The sequence below is a fragment of the Camelina sativa genome, chromosome 11 (assembly GCF_000633955.1).
Source record: "Camelina sativa cultivar DH55 chromosome 11, Cs, whole genome shotgun sequence".
In the NCBI taxonomy this organism is placed as follows: Eukaryota; Viridiplantae; Streptophyta; class Magnoliopsida; order Brassicales; family Brassicaceae; genus Camelina; species Camelina sativa.
The window spans coordinates 47,309,266-47,325,010 of NC_025695.1; the positions used below are offsets into that span (position 1 = coordinate 47,309,266).

At 37.9% G+C, this 15,745-nt stretch overlaps 3 protein-coding genes across 3 annotated transcripts; 2 read left to right on the forward strand and 1 right to left on the reverse strand.

Annotated features, from left to right (window-relative positions):
• LOC104726927 lies at positions 5,274–8,615 on the forward strand. Its single transcript, XM_010445900.2, has 4 exons — positions 5,274–5,576; positions 5,927–6,143; positions 6,320–6,417; positions 6,555–8,615. Exons 2-4 carry the CDS (start codon positions 5,927–5,929, stop codon positions 8,346–8,348), a joined length of 2,109 nt encoding a protein of 702 aa, XP_010444202.1. The 5' UTR covers positions 5,274–5,576; the 3' UTR covers positions 8,349–8,615.
• On the forward strand, positions 8,777–12,708 carry LOC104726929 (probable UDP-N-acetylglucosamine--peptide N-acetylglucosaminyltransferase SPINDLY). Its single transcript, XM_010445903.2, has 11 exons — positions 8,777–9,095; positions 9,466–9,682; positions 9,815–9,907; positions 9,988–10,089; positions 10,189–10,356; positions 10,433–10,521; positions 10,592–10,713; positions 10,836–11,017; positions 11,569–11,853; positions 11,961–12,108; positions 12,229–12,708. The coding sequence occupies exons 1-11, from the start codon at positions 8,911–8,913 to the stop codon at positions 12,606–12,608; spliced, it is 1,971 nt and encodes a 656-aa protein (XP_010444205.1). The 5' UTR covers positions 8,777–8,910; the 3' UTR covers positions 12,609–12,708.
• On the reverse strand, positions 12,752–15,466 carry LOC104726928 (Golgi to ER traffic protein 4 homolog). Its single transcript, XM_010445902.2, has 12 exons — positions 15,309–15,466; positions 15,021–15,100; positions 14,763–14,841; positions 14,489–14,570; positions 14,251–14,410; positions 14,041–14,131; positions 13,873–13,956; positions 13,654–13,700; positions 13,433–13,561; positions 13,261–13,345; positions 13,034–13,114; positions 12,752–12,959 (listed from the first exon to the last, which is right to left on the reverse strand). The coding sequence occupies exons 1-12, from the start codon at positions 15,354–15,356 to the stop codon at positions 12,948–12,950; spliced, it is 978 nt and encodes a 325-aa protein (XP_010444204.1). The 5' UTR covers positions 15,357–15,466; the 3' UTR covers positions 12,752–12,947.

Below are 15,745 nucleotides of genomic sequence, written 5' to 3' on the forward strand. Positions count from 1 at the left end.
GGGGTACCCCCAATGCCTCCATGAGAGTCGTTTCCTGGAATTGTCAGGGCATCTGCTCGCCGCTGACTCAAGACCGTTTAAAACGTTTATGTCGTATTTTAAAAACTAATCTACTTTTCTTGTGTGAAACTATGAATTCTTGTTCTACTGTGTGTGATTTTGCTTCTGTATTAGGATATAATAATGTAATAACACAACCCCCTCTTGGTCGGAGTGGAGGTTTAGCTTTGATGTGGACAAACAATGTCTCGTTATCCAAGTTGTATCAGGATGAACGTATGATTGATGTTCATATCATCTTTAATAATAAAGGCTTTTATTTTTCTGGTGTGTGTGGTAACCCAAATGCGAGCCTAAGATATTTATTTTGGAACCATTTGGAAACCTTAAATACAACCAGAACTGGACCATGGGTTCTCGCTGGAGACTTTAACGAAATAATTGGCAATCATGAGAAGATAGGAGGACCTGCAAGGGAAGAATGGACTTTCAGAAAATTCAGGCATATGATTTATGTCTGAGATTTAACTGATCTAAAGTCAAATGGAGATCGTTTCTCTTGGGTTGGAGAGAGACGAGACTACACAGTTAAATGTTGTCTTGATAGAGTCATGATAAACACTGAATGGACAGCTTCATTTCCAAGTGCAGAAGCTGAATTTTTGGAGTTTGATGGTTCTGATCACAAACCAATCTTGATCACAATACAGTCCCTACAAACAAACATTTTGAAACTTTTTTGTTTTGATAGGAGACTCACGGAAATAAAGAATTTTGATCACATAGTAGCAAGAGGCTGGAACTCCTGTAAAAATAAAAACTACAACACTATTTGTGATCAAATCAATACTTGTCGCAAAGAAATGGCAAAAGGAAAACATAAGGCTAACTTAAACTCAGCAAAGCGTATTGAGTATTTTCAAAATAAACTAAATCGAGCCATGGAGAGCCTAAACAAAAACCATCGACGACAAATTCCATACCTGCAACGGCAATTGAGTAAATCATATAGAGATGAGGAATATTACTGGCAAAATAAGAGCAGAAACCGTTGGCTGAAACTTGGAGATCATAACACAAGCTTCTACCATGCAAGCACAAAGACTAGATATGCAAAGAATCATCTACTCAACATCCGAGACTCATCTAATAACCTATTCAGTGGTGACCAAGAGATTGGTGCTCATGCTCAAGAATATTTCTCAAGCATCTACACTTCAAGCAGGGTTCCTGTTTCGCCTATTGACTTTGGCGATTTCCCTGTCATGGTTACTGAAGCCATTAACGATGACCTTACAAAGGAATTCACTGCAGAGGAGATTTTTGAGGCAATTTCCTCCATTGGAGATGACAGAGCTCCCGGTCCGGATGGCCTGACTACACGTTTCTACAAACATTATTGGCATATTATAGGTAACGATGTAGTTACAAAGGTTAGAGATTTCTTTGAAAGCTCTCATATGAAATCTGGTCTAAACCACACATATATTTGCATGATTCCAAAGATTGACAGACCAACAACCCTGTCCGAATATATACCTATAGCACTATGTAATGTTCTGTATAAAATCATCTCAAAATGCATGGTGAATAGGTTGAAAAAACACTTGGATGACATAGTTTCGGATTCACAAGCTGCCTTTATCCCAGGAAGATTGGTTACAGATAATGTCATGATTGCTCACGAAGTGATGCATTCTTTAAAATCACGAAAACGTGTTTCCACTAATTACATGGCAATAAAAACCGACGTCACTAAAGCATATGACATGGTTGAATGGAATTTTTTAGAGGTTTTTATGCACTTGTTTGGATTTTCAAAGAAGTGGATAGATTGGGTGATGGCTTCAGTAAGGTCTGTTACTTACTCGGTCCTGATTAATGGCTCGCCACACGGAAATATTGTTCCTCAACGTGGTATCCGTCAAGGAGACCCCTTATCGCCTTATCTCTTCATTATATGTGCGGACATTATGAGCCACTTGATCAAAACCATAGTAGTTTCGGGAGATATCAGAGGTGTACGTATAGGAAATAGAGTTCCACCAATCACTCATCTACAATTTGCAGATGACTCTCTTTTCTTTTGCCAAGCCAATGCTCGTAACTGTACAGCAATCAAGGAAGCTTTTGAGGTCTATGAGTATTACTCAGGACAGCAAATAAATACAACGAAATCCTTGATTACTTTTGGTTTCCACATAAATGGTCAACTTCAAAATCGTCTCAAGCGGATCCTTGCAATACCAAACCATGGTGGTGGTGGAAAGTACCTTGGACTACCAAAACAGTTTGGGAAGAAGAAAAGTGAAATGTTCCATTATATTGTCGACAAAGTCAAGCAGAAAACTTCATCATGGCGTGGACGATATCTTTCACCTGCCGGAAAAGAAATTCTAATTAAGTCTATGGGATTAGCTATGCCTGTGTATTCAATGTCCTGTTTTAAAATCCCTCTTGGTGTCATTTCAGAGATAGAATCAGTCATTCAAAAATTTTGGTGGGAGAAGAATAACCAGGACAGAGGAATATCGTGGATTGCTTGGAAACGATTGCAGTATGCAAAAGCAGATGGTGGTTTAGGTTTCAAGAACTTGGAAAATTTTAATGACGCCTTGCTAGCTAAACAAGCTTGGCGACTGATTCACCACCCTAACACTTTATTTGCTAGAATATTTAAGGCGCGATATTTCAAAGATGACTGTGTTCTTGATGCCAAACCGAGAACTAATCAATCATATGGATGGTCTTCCATTTTAGCAGGTCTAGAAATAATAAAAAAGGGATCAAGATACAATGTTGGCAATAGAGAGAAAGTACGAGTCAACAAAGACAATATTACACCAATACATCCTCCTAAACCAATCTCAAGCTTGTCACCAAATGAGAGTTTCTCATTGTCAAATCTAATATCATCTAACGATGCATATCAGTACTGGGACAGTGAAAAGATTACACAACACATTACTCCTGCAGACCACCATTTGCTTCTCAATACCTACCTTCCAAAGAAACAATCATCTGATAAACTAATATGGCACTATACTAAGTCAGGTGAGTACACAGTTCGATCAGGTTACTGGTTTGCCATGAATAATCCTGATAACCCGTGTGACCTTCCACCGAAACCTCACGGATCAATACGGCTCAAACGACAAATTTGGAAACTAAATATTCTTCCCAAAATAAAACATTATCTTTGGAGACTATTATCTAAATCTTTAACTACAATCACTCGATTAACAACCAGGGGAATGAACCTAGACCCTATATGCCCACGATGTTTACAGGGATGAAACAATTGACCACTTATTATTCTTATGCCCGTTTGCTGAATCAATATGGCAGCAGGCAAATATCCCTATGCATATCATGTATTCATCCTCTGTTAATTGTGAATCTTTTATTGATGCTATTTTCAATCTTCATAATGATTGGGATATTTCAATACAAACAAAACTCCTGTCTTTTTGGATGCTTTGGCATATCTGAAAATCTAGAAACAAATTTATTTTTGAAGGAGTCACGGATGATCCTGCTTTTGTTGTACTACGAGCCAAATCAGATGTGAGTGAATGGTGTCGACTTGATAATGATTTACAAGAATCCACAAAATTATTTAAACAACCAAAACCGACACATTGGACAAGACCACCACAATCTTTCCTTAAATGTAACTATGATGCTAGTTATGATCCAGTTTCTCAAAATGCGAAAAGCGGATGGATTTTGCGTAATGAACACGGTGTTTCCAATGGTTGGGGATCAACAGACACAGGCCATGCCTCATCACCACTGGAAGCTGAGGGGAAGGCACTATTAACAGCTATGCAGCAAACATGGATAAGAGGGATAACAAAGGTTGTTTTTGAGGGTGATTACGAAATGCTAACAAAGATGATGAATAAAGCATTATACATTGCTTCCATTGATGGAGTTTATCAGGATTTACTACATTGGTCCAAATTTTTTAAGGAAGTCATTTTTGTGCACACACCAAGAGCTTGTAACAACACAGCTCATGTTTTAGCAAAATTAGGATGCACATCTAATTCTTTTTATTTCTCCTGTTTTCAACCTCCTGTTTGGTTATCACAAACTTTATGTAACGATTACAATCTTTCATTAATATAATTCTTTTTTGATGAAAAAAAAAAAAAATCTGTGTATTTTCGTACATCAATTGCAGAAATCAATCAATAGCAAATTTTTGTATATCCTAAATTTTTAGAAAGTTTTGGACATTCATTCGATTAGTAGTAAATGATTATGTTTCTCGTACGTGACAAAGATCGAGAACCGACATTATGTTCTTGTTTTTTTTTTGGTTGTATCAGAACTCAAAGCTGAAATGCTAAAATATATATACTTAATTAATTATAACTATAACCTATATCTTTTTTTTTTGTTTACTATGTTTTACATTATTCATAAAATACAAAAGATCGCATTAATTAGACTAAGCAAGTTCAATAATCATTGAGTATGCTCAATCTAATTCAACCATATATTAAATAGAGTTTTACATTAGCTTAGGTATTCTCATCGTCAAAACGAAGCTTTATCATTTGGATTATCAACGTAATCCAAATGACCGTTTCGAAAAAAATGCTCACCATCAAAAGTCTTCTCTTCCATATGACATCAATTCAGATTTCATTTTTTTTTTCTTGCGAAAATTGACATGTCTTGTTCAGAAAACAAGAAAAAAGAGAGAGAGAGAGATTAGAGAATTGACATTTCTATAAACCATTAGAGACGTTCGATTTAAATTTAAGGTGGTAGATGTAAAAGGAACCGTCGGATCTTAGAAACAGAGACTTAATCCAGACAAAAGGCATGTGACCGGTTTTGCTTGAAAACTACTTGCCAACTTCTTCTACTCATTCACCAGTGTCCTAAATATATAAATTCCATACACATTCACTAAAATAACGAAACAAAATTAAAGTTTATCAATCAAATCATATATCTTCAAAACGGATTAAGTTCTTCAAAGAAAATATAAAATAAACTTATCCATATCTCTCTTTTAAAGACTATATGTACATGATGCCATAATGACGTGATGTAAATCATTCCATGCAAGCTTACAACTTCTTTATAAAAAAAAAACGTACTTCAGCCCAAAATATATAATTTAATGGGCCGAAATATACCCAACACGGCCCATTGTTTTGGATAAACTAAAATTAAGAAAAAAGGAAATATCTAAGCCCTCCACGTACATCGTTTATGACGTGTCCCGTCGTATATAAAGGAAGAGAACACTAAACTTTATTTTATTGTTTTGTGTGTTTTTGTTTTTTTTTTGGGTGATCCTAATCCAAATCCTCTCTCGTCGTTGTCTAAGGAATCGGTGACTTTTTTGAATCTTTGCGATTCGATTGATCGTTCGTTATCTACTTACTGTCGATTTGTTTACTTGACGTTGATACTTTACCGGTCGTTTTTTTTTGGTTACCGGTGCTGGAGATCCGATTACTTGTCTTTCCTGTCTTGGCTCGAGATCCGAGCCAAGCAGTAAAGAAGACGACTTTGTTTCACGATTTGGAATTGTATTCTTGCGATCACAGGCATGAAAGATTAGATTTTGTTGTTTTTATAGTTGTAACTTGTAAACTTACGTTTTTTTTAAAGTGTTGTAAGGTCTCTTGTGTAGAATCTTGGAAATATCACTTGTGTGTGTGTGTGTTCTTGTGTTTTGACAGTTTATGTGTTTATGGGTTTCTTGTTCTTGGTTTTATTAGTGTTGTTTACTGATAAAGGGATGAAATTTCGTAGTGATACCTCATGTTCTTGCTGATCGTTAGTAGGGGTTTTGGGGAAAAGAGTCAATTTTTCTCTTTGATTTTCAGTGATTATGAGTTTTTTTTTAATGGGATCTTTGGTGTATGAGTTAATAATGATCGTTTTATTGTTTCAGATGGCATCGGGTGAGGGAATTTTGACTGATGGACAGTGGAAAAAGCTTGAAATAGCAACTCAGAATGCTGAAAGTTTGTCATCATCGCCGAAATCTCATACTCTGTTTGCTGATTTGAACATAAAGTCACCCACTGGTGGCAAAGGGCCAGTAGCTGGGATTCCACTGAGGCATGTGCGACGGACACACTCAGGGAAGCATATTCGTGTCAAGAAGGGTAGAAAAACTTGGAACTTCTTTGAACCTTTTTGTGATTGTTTCTTGGCAAATATATCCTTTACAGTGAATGAGATGACTATTTATATCTTGAATGAAAGCAGTTTCTAGACTTTCAGTAAAATAGTTCAGGTGTGTAGGTGTTATGGTTTACTTATGAGGCATTGATATCTGCAGATGGTGCTGGTGGAAAAGGAACTTGGGGAAAGCTTCTTGACACTGATGACGGTGACTGCTGTATTGATAAGAATGATCCAAATTACGATAGTGGAGAGGTACTTACTTTGCGCCTTTGTTTTGAGTTGGATAATTTTCTTGTTTGTTTAGGAATTTTATGTTTAGCATCAGCTGATCTTAACCTTTACTATTAGTTTGACTTGCGCGTTTGTGATTCATATACACAATTTAACAGGACGCATATGATGGACTTGTTGATTCACCTGTATCAGACCCGTTGGATGATTACAAAAAGGCTGTAGTTTCCATCATAGAGGAATACTTTAGCACCGGGGATGTGAAAGTGGCGGCATCTGACCTCAGGGAACTTGGTTCAAGTGAATATCACCCTTACTTTACCAAGCGACTTGTTTCTATGGCCATGGACAGGCACGACAAGGAGAAGGAAATGGCTTCAGTGCTACTCTCTGCATTGTATGTTGATGTCATTTTACCTGATCAAATTAGGGATGGGTTTATTAGACTTCTCAGATCTGTGGATGATCTAGCAGTGGACATTCTTGATGCTGTTAATGTCCTTGCATTGTTTATTGCACGGGCTATCGTTGACGAAATTCTCCCTCCGGTTTTTCTGACTAGATCTAAGAAAATTCTTCCAGAATCTTCCAAAGGGTTTCAGGTAATTGTGACTGCAGAAAAGAGCTATCTGTCAGCTCCTCACCATGCAGAACTAGTGGAGAAGAAATGGGGAGGTAGTACTCACACTACAGTAGAAGAAACAAAGAAGAAGATATCTGAAATCTTACAGGAATACGTGGAAAACGGAGACGCTTATGAAGCTTGTAGATGCATCAGGGAATTAGGCGTCTCGTTTTTCCATCACGAGGTCGTGAAGAGGGCTTTGGTTCTGGCTATGGAATCTCAAACCGCTGAGTCACTTATACTAAAGCTGTTGAACGAAGCTGCTGAAGAAGGTCTGATCAGTTCGAGTCAAATGGTGAAGGGATTCTACCGAGTAGCAGAGAGTCTTGATGACCTTGCTCTAGATATCCCATCTGCCAAAAATCTGTTTAATTCTATAGTTCCAAAGGCTATTTCTGGAGGGTGGCTTGATGATTCATTTAAGGTAACCTCTGATCAAGATGAAGGGAAATCAAGTCAAGACGGAAAGCTAAAGCAGTACAAGAAGGATACAGTGAACATAATCCAGGAATATTTTTTATCAGATGACATTCCTGAGCTAATCCGCAGTCTTCAAGATTTAGGGACACCTGAATATAACCCGGTGTTTCTGAAGAGGCTCATAACTCTTGCTCTAGATAGGAAAAACAGAGAAAAGGAAATGGCTTCGGTTCTTCTTTCTGCTCTTCACATGGAGTTATTCTCAACCGAAGATTTCATAAACGGTTTCATTATGCTCCTGGAATCCGCAGAAGACACCGCTTTAGACATCATGGACGCATCAAACGAACTTGCCCTGTTTTTAGCTAGAGCTGTGATTGACGACGTCTTAGTTCCACTTAACCTTGAAGAGATCTCAACCAAGCTACCTCCAAAATCAACCGGAAGCGAAACAGTCCGCTCAGCTAGGTCTCTTATCTCAGCCCGACACGCAGGAGAGAGACTTCTGAGAAGCTGGGGTGGTGGAACCGGATGGATAGTGGAAGATGCAAAGGACAAAATCTTGAAACTTCTAGAAGAATACGAAACAGGAGGAGTAACATCAGAAGCTTGTCAATGTATCCGCGATCTAGGGATGCCGTTTTTTAACCACGAAGTAGTGAAGAAAGCTTTGGTGATGGCAATGGAGAAGCAGAATGATCGGTTGTTGAATCTGCTTGAGGAGTGTTTTGGTGAAGGATTGATTACAGCTAACCAAATGACGAAAGGTTTTGGTCGTGTTAAAGACAGCCTGGATGACTTGTCTCTTGATATACCGAATGCGAAAGAGAAGTTTGAGTTGTATGCTAGCCGTGCCATGGACAATGGCTGGATCCTTGCTGAGTTTGGGATATCTGCAACTCAGTGATGAGTGAGTGAGAGTGATGATGACTGATTCTCTCTGATCAGTTTCTTATGTTTGTGTAAGCTCTTACTATATACTTTCCTCACTTTCTTTATATATTATGGTAATTAATATCATCATCATATACAAAATGTATGGATTGGGTTTGGTACTTAGTAGATAAACATGAGATGTTTATATTTTCATGTGTTTCTTTCTTGTTATTGTGTTTTTGTCTTTTGTACTAATATCTTTTTAGTGTGTTCTAATTTCTGATGTATTTTCGTTACATTGTAAAAGTGTCTTCTTTGTTAATCTGTTATACCAAAAAAATACAGTACAATGAATTGAATCTAAAATTCCTAATTAACAAACGAAATTAAAAAAAAAATTAGTTGCTATATTGAGAGTTGTATATAAAAAGAAAGAACCTTTTGGGTGGGTGTCGTGAGATTAGGGTAGTGCAAGCAAAGGACAGACCAATCATCGTTGCCAAACACATCCCTCGTCAAATGTTTTCCTTTTGATTTTTATTTTTGAGCTTGCAGCTCAACTTTACTTTCCGGCGCACTAAGTCAGAACATCGATGGACCGGTCGGAGACGATTGCCGTCAAACACGAACCCATGACCGTTGACTCTCCTGCATCTATCGAAAGGCCTCCTCTTGCTCGACCTCCAAAGCTTGTAGTCTTAGCTGACCTCAATTTCAATCCTCCTGAGGCTGATGATATTGACTCATCCATTCAAATCCCTACTCCTCCCATCGCTAGGTATCCCCGTCTTCTGCTTTTACAGAGTTCTGTGTGTTTCAGCTTAACCCTTTCTTTCTGTTGCTTTTGACTAACTTTGTTTTGCTGAGATTCTTTTGTTTCCTCTCTATTCGGAAGAAAACTTATTTCTGAGTGACAGTTTTTGTTTTGGGTTTTAAAAAAATTGATGTCTTCTTATGCCGTAGTGCTAAAAATGGAGACTTTGGATATCGTTCAGTAGGAGTCTGGCTCTAGAAATGGGGGATTTTATGTTTTTTTTTGGATAAGTAGGGTTTGATTCTTAATGCTTTGTTGGGTAGGCGAAGCTCCGAGAGATTATTTGGAAAGATTAGTTCTTCAGTGTTCTTGACTTGACACTGTGTGTTTGTAGGTTGAATAACGAGGAAAATTATCAAGAGGGAAGTACATTAACATGCAAGGAGGTGGAACCAGGAGAAGTAGATGCCAAAAAGAGCAGCAAGGTGGGGAAGTGCCGCTCGAGAAGTAAGATTGAGGGTTCCTCTGACTGTGGAGTTGATGCAGATGGTGATCAGGCTAATCAAGGGGTCCCTGCATCCCGGGAAGAAAAAATCAGTAACCTCAAAATGGTGAGTTTTATCGACTCATGATATGATGATGGTGCTCATGATTTTATAATGCTTATCCCAGTTGGTTGTTGGTCTAATGTTTCATGATGATGATGCTTTATTTAAACCCTGCTATCCCTGCTCTCTTTATAGGGTCTGATTCATGTTGCAAGGAAGATGCCCAAAAATGCTCATGCCCATTTTATTCTTGGTCTAATGTTCCAAAGACTGGGCCAATCTCAGAAGGTAGGGTTGAGCTGCGGCTACACTGATATATCTTAGCATAATTATCATTTTATTTAAGTTTAACTGCTAGAGGGTTGTAGGCGATACCAGAATATGAGAAAGCTGAAGAGATCTTACTGGGTTGTGAGCCAGAAATTGCTCGACCAGAACTACTCTTGTTAGTTCAAATTCACCATGGACAGGTGATGATCTGATCTATGTGTCTGAATCAGCGTATTGAAGTCTTGTATTTGCGAGCTACGTATACAAAGGTTAATATTGCACTTTTGTAAACATTGTAGTGTATTCTTTTGGATGGTTTTGGGGATACAGACTCTTTTAAAGAGCTTGAGGGAGACGAACTTGAGGAAATTCTATCAAAATTAAAGGATTCTATAAAGTTAGATGTTCGACAGGCTGCCGTGTGGAATACCCTTGGCTTAATGCTTCTCAAAGCTGGTTGTTTGATGGTAATATTCTTCACCATGTTGTCTGATTATTAATGTGATTCCTTTTGTGATATTGTTCTGCTTTGTTGATTTGTAGAGTGCCATATCGGTTTTGTCATCTTTGTTGGCGCTTGTCCCTGACAATTATGATTGCCTTGCAAACCTTGGAGTTGCTTATCTTCAAAGGTGAGGAGTTTGCTTCCCCTCAATTTTCTAACTTATCGTGATACTTCTCTCTAATGAACAAGTCTTCCAGTGGCGATATGGAGCTTGCAGCAAAATGTTTTCAAGATTTGGTACTGAAAGACCATAACCATCCTGCCGCTTTGATTAATTATGCTGCTGAGCTTCTCTGCAAACACAGTTCAACTGTCGCTGGTTTGTTTCTTATCAAAGAACCTTTGAATTTTCTTGTCAACTTGCCTAAACAAAGTACACATGCAAAATTAGTTACTGTATTTCCACTTGTTACTTGTAAATGTGTTTTCAATTGATGTCAGGTGCCGGGGCTAATGGTGGTACTGGTGCTTCTGAAGATCAGAAGGCATGTATGAATGTCGCAAAGGAATGTCTCTTAGCTGCTCTAAGATCAGATCCAAAGTCTGCCCATACGTGGGTGAATCTTGCTAATTCATATTATATGATGGGTGATCACAGAAGTTCTAGCAAATGTTTGGAGAAGGTGCTTTTGGCTCACTTCTTTGTTTTGAGGTTGTTCATTGTTTTCCTTATCTTAGACAGACAGGTTTCTTTTGCTTGATTTCCGTTTCACTTTTTCTCAAGACATATTTAGAACTTAGTGAAAGTAATGCAATATAAGTACTAGAAAGTCCTGCATACCTACCCAATCTTTATACATTTACTTGGGAGGATTAGGGTGGACGCTGTTCCTCTGAATGGGTTGGGCATATTAACCTCTTATCTGATGAAATATAAAATAACCTTGGTTTGAATATTCTTACTTTTACTGAACATTTGCTTGTGGTTCTGTGTCCAAGTTCTTCCGTCTCGATTGCAATAGGCATAGATTCAACTAGACATGATCCAAATGCATAGGAAGAAGAGACTTATGTAGCTTAATCATACCTTGTCTAAGTGAGCCATTCTACCTTGATGGCGGCTGTTCAAAATGTAACCCTGATTGTGTGATAATAAGATTCTGGCTGTAAACTATTTGGCTTACACAGCAGTCTTGGTTATGGTTGATTGAATTTACCTGTTTTTCTTTTTCAGGCAGCCAAGCTTGATCCCAACTGTATGGCTACTAGATTTGCTGTTGCTGTCCAACGAATCAAAGATGCGGAAAGGTCTCAGGATGCAAGCGACCAGCTTTCATGGGCTACCAACGAGATGGCTTCAGTGATAAGAGAAGGAGAATCTGTTCCAATTGACCCTCCCATTGCTTGGGCAGGGCTTGCCATGGCTCACAAAGCACAGCATGAAATTGCAGCTGCTTTTGTTTCTGACCGAAATGATTTAACGGAGATGGAAGAGCGGGCAGTGTACAGCTTAAAGCAGGTATGCTCTTACTCTGTTGCGATACTTATGAAGTCAGTTTCAGATGTTGTGTAGAACAGGTGGAAGACTGGAGAGTTTTCTCACTATTCTCTTCTTATTTACATTAGGCTATAACAGAGGATCCTGAAGATGCTGTCCGGTGGCACCAGCTCGGTCTTCATAGTCTCTGTTCTCAACAATATAAGGTCTCCCAAAAATACCTCAAGGCAGCAGCGGGTCGTTCTAGAGAATGTAGCTATGTGTGGTCAAATCTCGGTAACACCCTCTTCTAATTAATGCTTGCTTTGCTCTAACCATGAGGAGCAAATTGATGTGGTTCCACAATCTTAAGTTTGTTGCATTATTCTTATGTTAGCTTCATGTGTTGGCTGTTAGGTATCTCACTACATTTATCAGACGAACATTCAGAAGCCGAGGAAGTATACAAGCGAGCCTTGGCTGTGTCAACAGAGGATCAAGCTCACACGATATTCTCTAACCTCGGGAACCTTTATCGACAAAAAAAGCAGTACGAAGTCTCCAAAGCAATGTTCTCAAAGGCGTTGGAACTCAAACCGGGTTATGCACCTGCATACAACAACCTTGGACTTGTGTTTGTGGCTGAACGGAGGTGGGAAGAAGCTAAGTCCTGTTTCGAGAAATCCCTTGAAGCTGATTCATTGCTTGATGCAGCACAATCTAACTTGCTTAAAGCCACAACCATGTCAAGGCTCTGTACTTGCTTCTCTTCTTCAACTGTTGTTCGAGATTCTTGACGTTCTGTATTACTTATTTTGTGGTTTTGTGGGTTCACAATTTATCTGTCTTAAATAGTATTACTGCAAGAGGCTTTGAATCTAAAGAAACATTTGCCTACTAGTCTTCCCATTCCATAGTGTCTGGAATTTAGTTTGACAAATGGTGGTAATGTTAAATTGAATATAATGTTACAAAGAACAAAACTCTTTCACCCACTTGAGGAAAAGAGAAATAACTTATGATCTGGAGGATTCTCCAGAGCTATCCATTATTTGTACATTGCCAAATAAACAAATCACAAAGGATTTTTTTTTCTATTTTGAAAACGAGTATTCTTGTCTCTTTTATCATCTTCCTCAGCCCATCATCTACACAGAACAGAGTTTCAATGGTTTAAGCAAAGTAACATCAAGATATGAGATATATATAAGATTTAGTTTACCTTGAAGATGTCTCCAAACATCCCTTGCAAAGGATTCTTACGCTGCACCCCGTAAAACCTCTCTGCAATCTCGTCCAGCAACTTCAAAACATAACACAATTTCCGGGTTTTCATCAAAAGTGAAGGAGATATATATGGAATCAACAAGGATTATAACATGCAGAGACCAAAGAAAAGAGTTGCATTTTGTTGAAGAAATTAGGGACCAGTAACTAACAACTGTATACCTCGTTAAGCAGCTGATCTCTATCTATGCTTGACTTATATTTTACTCTTAACATATTGAAAAGAGGCAAAGCATCCCTCTGCAACCTGTATTGGGTAACAAATTTCATTAGTTAAACAACAACGAGCTGAAAAGACTAAAAAGGAAGAAGAAGATCTAAGTAGGTAACTAACGTTTCCAGAAGATATGAGATAAATTGGATAAGGTTTGATTCCGAAAGCTCGGGATTTTTTGTCTCTGCTTGTCTCTTAATCTCATCCATCATAAAGTTTGCATCTTTCATGTTACCCATAGATAAATACCTATCATACAAAAAAAGAAAATCAATTCACTTATCTTTAGTTCCCCCGCAAACTCTGCCATCTATGTATCCAGTTATAAAGCATGAACTTACATGAGAGTTGCTCGTGCAATTGCGAGGTCATCTTCTCCGGGATAACACTGTAGAATAGTATTCAAGTAAGAAAACACATATTTTTGGCCACAAGATATTACATTGACATTTCTTGAATTTTCTATCCCAGTGTAAAAAGTAAAAACTACTCTAATCTAAAACTTAAGACTACCAATAGAGAAACGAAGAGATGAGACAACTTGAAAGGAAGAGACTAACCCTTCCCATAAAATTGACCAGCATAGACGCAAACTTCTCAGGGTCCTCAGCTCTAACAAAATGTCGAGATATCCGCACCATGTCCTGCAGGAATATATAAAAAACCGATTAATGAAGAAAAATGAAAATGTAAAACTTTATAATAAGAAATGGGAACAAGAGGATTACAAGTTCAGGACACTCAGTGTAGAGATAATCACCCAGCATAGCATGCAACTCAGGATAGCCAGTACTTGGGGCTCCAAACTCTGCAGACCATCTAAAAGGAAGAAGAAGAAACAGCAATATATGGTATAGCTGATACATGTTCACACCAAACAAAGATGGACAGTGCCAGTTGAATAAGCAAAAAAATAATACACATGGGCTCTGGCTTACTTAATAGCAGCTCTCAAGAAGGAAGTCAAGTTGTCAACACGTGATCTGGCTTCCCCAAGAGACTCTTGAAGATTTTGGACATCTTCATCGTCGTTCACGTCAACCAAATGAGGTGGTACGGGAACCCGAGGAAACAATTTGTACATACCCCTGATACGATCTGATAGAAATAATTCAGTATACCCAAAAAAAACTGCAATTGGTCAAAAAAAGCAATTATATATTGGATGGAACTAACCAAGAGTTTCATCATTGCAAGGAGACTTGGCTTTAACTAGTGTGTCCACAAACAAAATAGCGAGGTCCGCTCCACAATTCACCTGAGAATTTGCATAAGAAACAACCTCTACTTTAACTAAACAAGTGACAAAAGTGCACGAGACAGAAACAAAAGATGTTGTGTTTGTTGGTGATAAACATGTCCCCCCCCCCCCCCCCCCCCNCCCCACTCAAAGTTCCAAGTACAAAATAGAAGATATATAGAAACAACAAAAGAAGGAAAGAGAACAAACCAGGCCGTGTTCAAGTTCAATACATGCCCCTGAAAAGAGGATATCAAGAGCTTCAGAGAATCTCTGAGCCGTAACATATCTGCAAACCAAGAAAAAAAGCTAATCTTTTTTTTATCAAATCCAATCACAAAACCAAATAAGAATGAAGAAACAACCAAACCAATTCATCATGATAAACACAGCTCGACATGAATCATCAACAAGTAAAAAAGCAAATTGGTTGTAAATAATTAGAAGGAATCAGAGCAAAGAAGGAACCTGGCACTGATAGATTTATACATCTGCAATGCTCCATAGTAATTGCCTTCCTCTACCACTTTCCGCAATTTATCAATATGCTATTATATAATACGAAATCTTTATCAATAGAAAAAAACATGAAATTTAAGAAGGATCTGTGTTATCTCCTCAAAATCAATTGTTGATGATAAGAGTCGAAAGGTAATAATAGAGAAACAGAGTGGAATGAACCAAATAAGAGAAGAGGAATTGGAGAGAATGAATCGAAAATTCGGAGATCTCCGAGTAGTAGAAGGGGGTAGGTACCTCTTGAACGGGAGGTAATTCGCGTTTGGTCCTCTCTCTCGTCGACATGGATCTTATCGATGTGTCTTCTTTGGTTAATCAATTTTTGCAGAGAGACAGAGAGATCCCCAAGTACGGAAACTAAACAACGAAACTTGTCAGCTTCGTGCGTCTTTCTAGATTTTTAGTTTTACCCTAATTATAATTATTTTTTAAAAAAAATATATATATAATAAACAAAAAAAATAGAAAAATAGAAAACTCAAATTTCCCAATTTTATGGAATTCTTTAGTAAAAGTTGATTCCTAGGAGTAAAAGGTATGAAAAACAAAAAAAAAAGAGTTGTTTTTGTTGACTTGTTCAGTTCGAAGGAAAGTAATCAATACGTTGTGTTACCTAATTATTCGTTTGTATGTGAATATCAGAATTAGTCGAATAGACATACACCTCAAACTCC

What these genes read in the sequence shown, in the direction of transcription:
- LOC104726927 (XM_010445900.2), top strand. Translation starts at nt 5,927, where the DNA reads ATGGCATCGGGTGAGGGAATTTTGACTGATGGACAGTGGAAAAAGCTT. An exon ending in GCATATTCGTGTCAAGAAGG is followed by an intron (nt 6,144 to 6,319) that starts GTAGAAAAACTT and finishes TGATATCTGCAG; the next exon opens with ATGGTGCTGGTGGAAAAGGA. An exon ending in CAAATTACGATAGTGGAGAG is followed by an intron (nt 6,418 to 6,554) that starts GTACTTACTTTG and finishes ACAATTTAACAG; the next exon opens with GACGCATATGATGGACTTGT.
- LOC104726929 (XM_010445903.2), top strand. Translation starts at nt 8,911, where the DNA reads ATGGACCGGTCGGAGACGATTGCCGTCAAACACGAACCCATGACCGTT. An exon ending in AAATCAGTAACCTCAAAATG is followed by an intron (nt 9,683 to 9,814) that starts GTGAGTTTTATC and finishes CTCTCTTTATAG; the next exon opens with GGTCTGATTCATGTTGCAAG. An exon ending in CTATGTGTGGTCAAATCTCG is followed by an intron (nt 12,109 to 12,228) that starts GTAACACCCTCT and finishes GTTGGCTGTTAG; the next exon opens with GTATCTCACTACATTTATCA.
- LOC104726928 (XM_010445902.2), bottom strand. Translation starts at nt 15,356, where the DNA reads ATGTCGACGAGAGAGAGGACCAAACGCGAATTACCTCCCGTTCAAGAG. An exon ending in TTCTTGAGAGCTGCTATTAA is followed by an intron (nt 14,132 to 14,250) that starts GTAAGCCAGAGC and finishes TCTTCCTTTTAG; the next exon opens with ATGGTCTGCAGAGTTTGGAG. An exon ending in TGGTCAATTTTATGGGAAGG is followed by an intron (nt 13,701 to 13,872) that starts GTTAGTCTCTTC and finishes ACTATTCTACAG; the next exon opens with TGTTATCCCGGAGAAGATGA.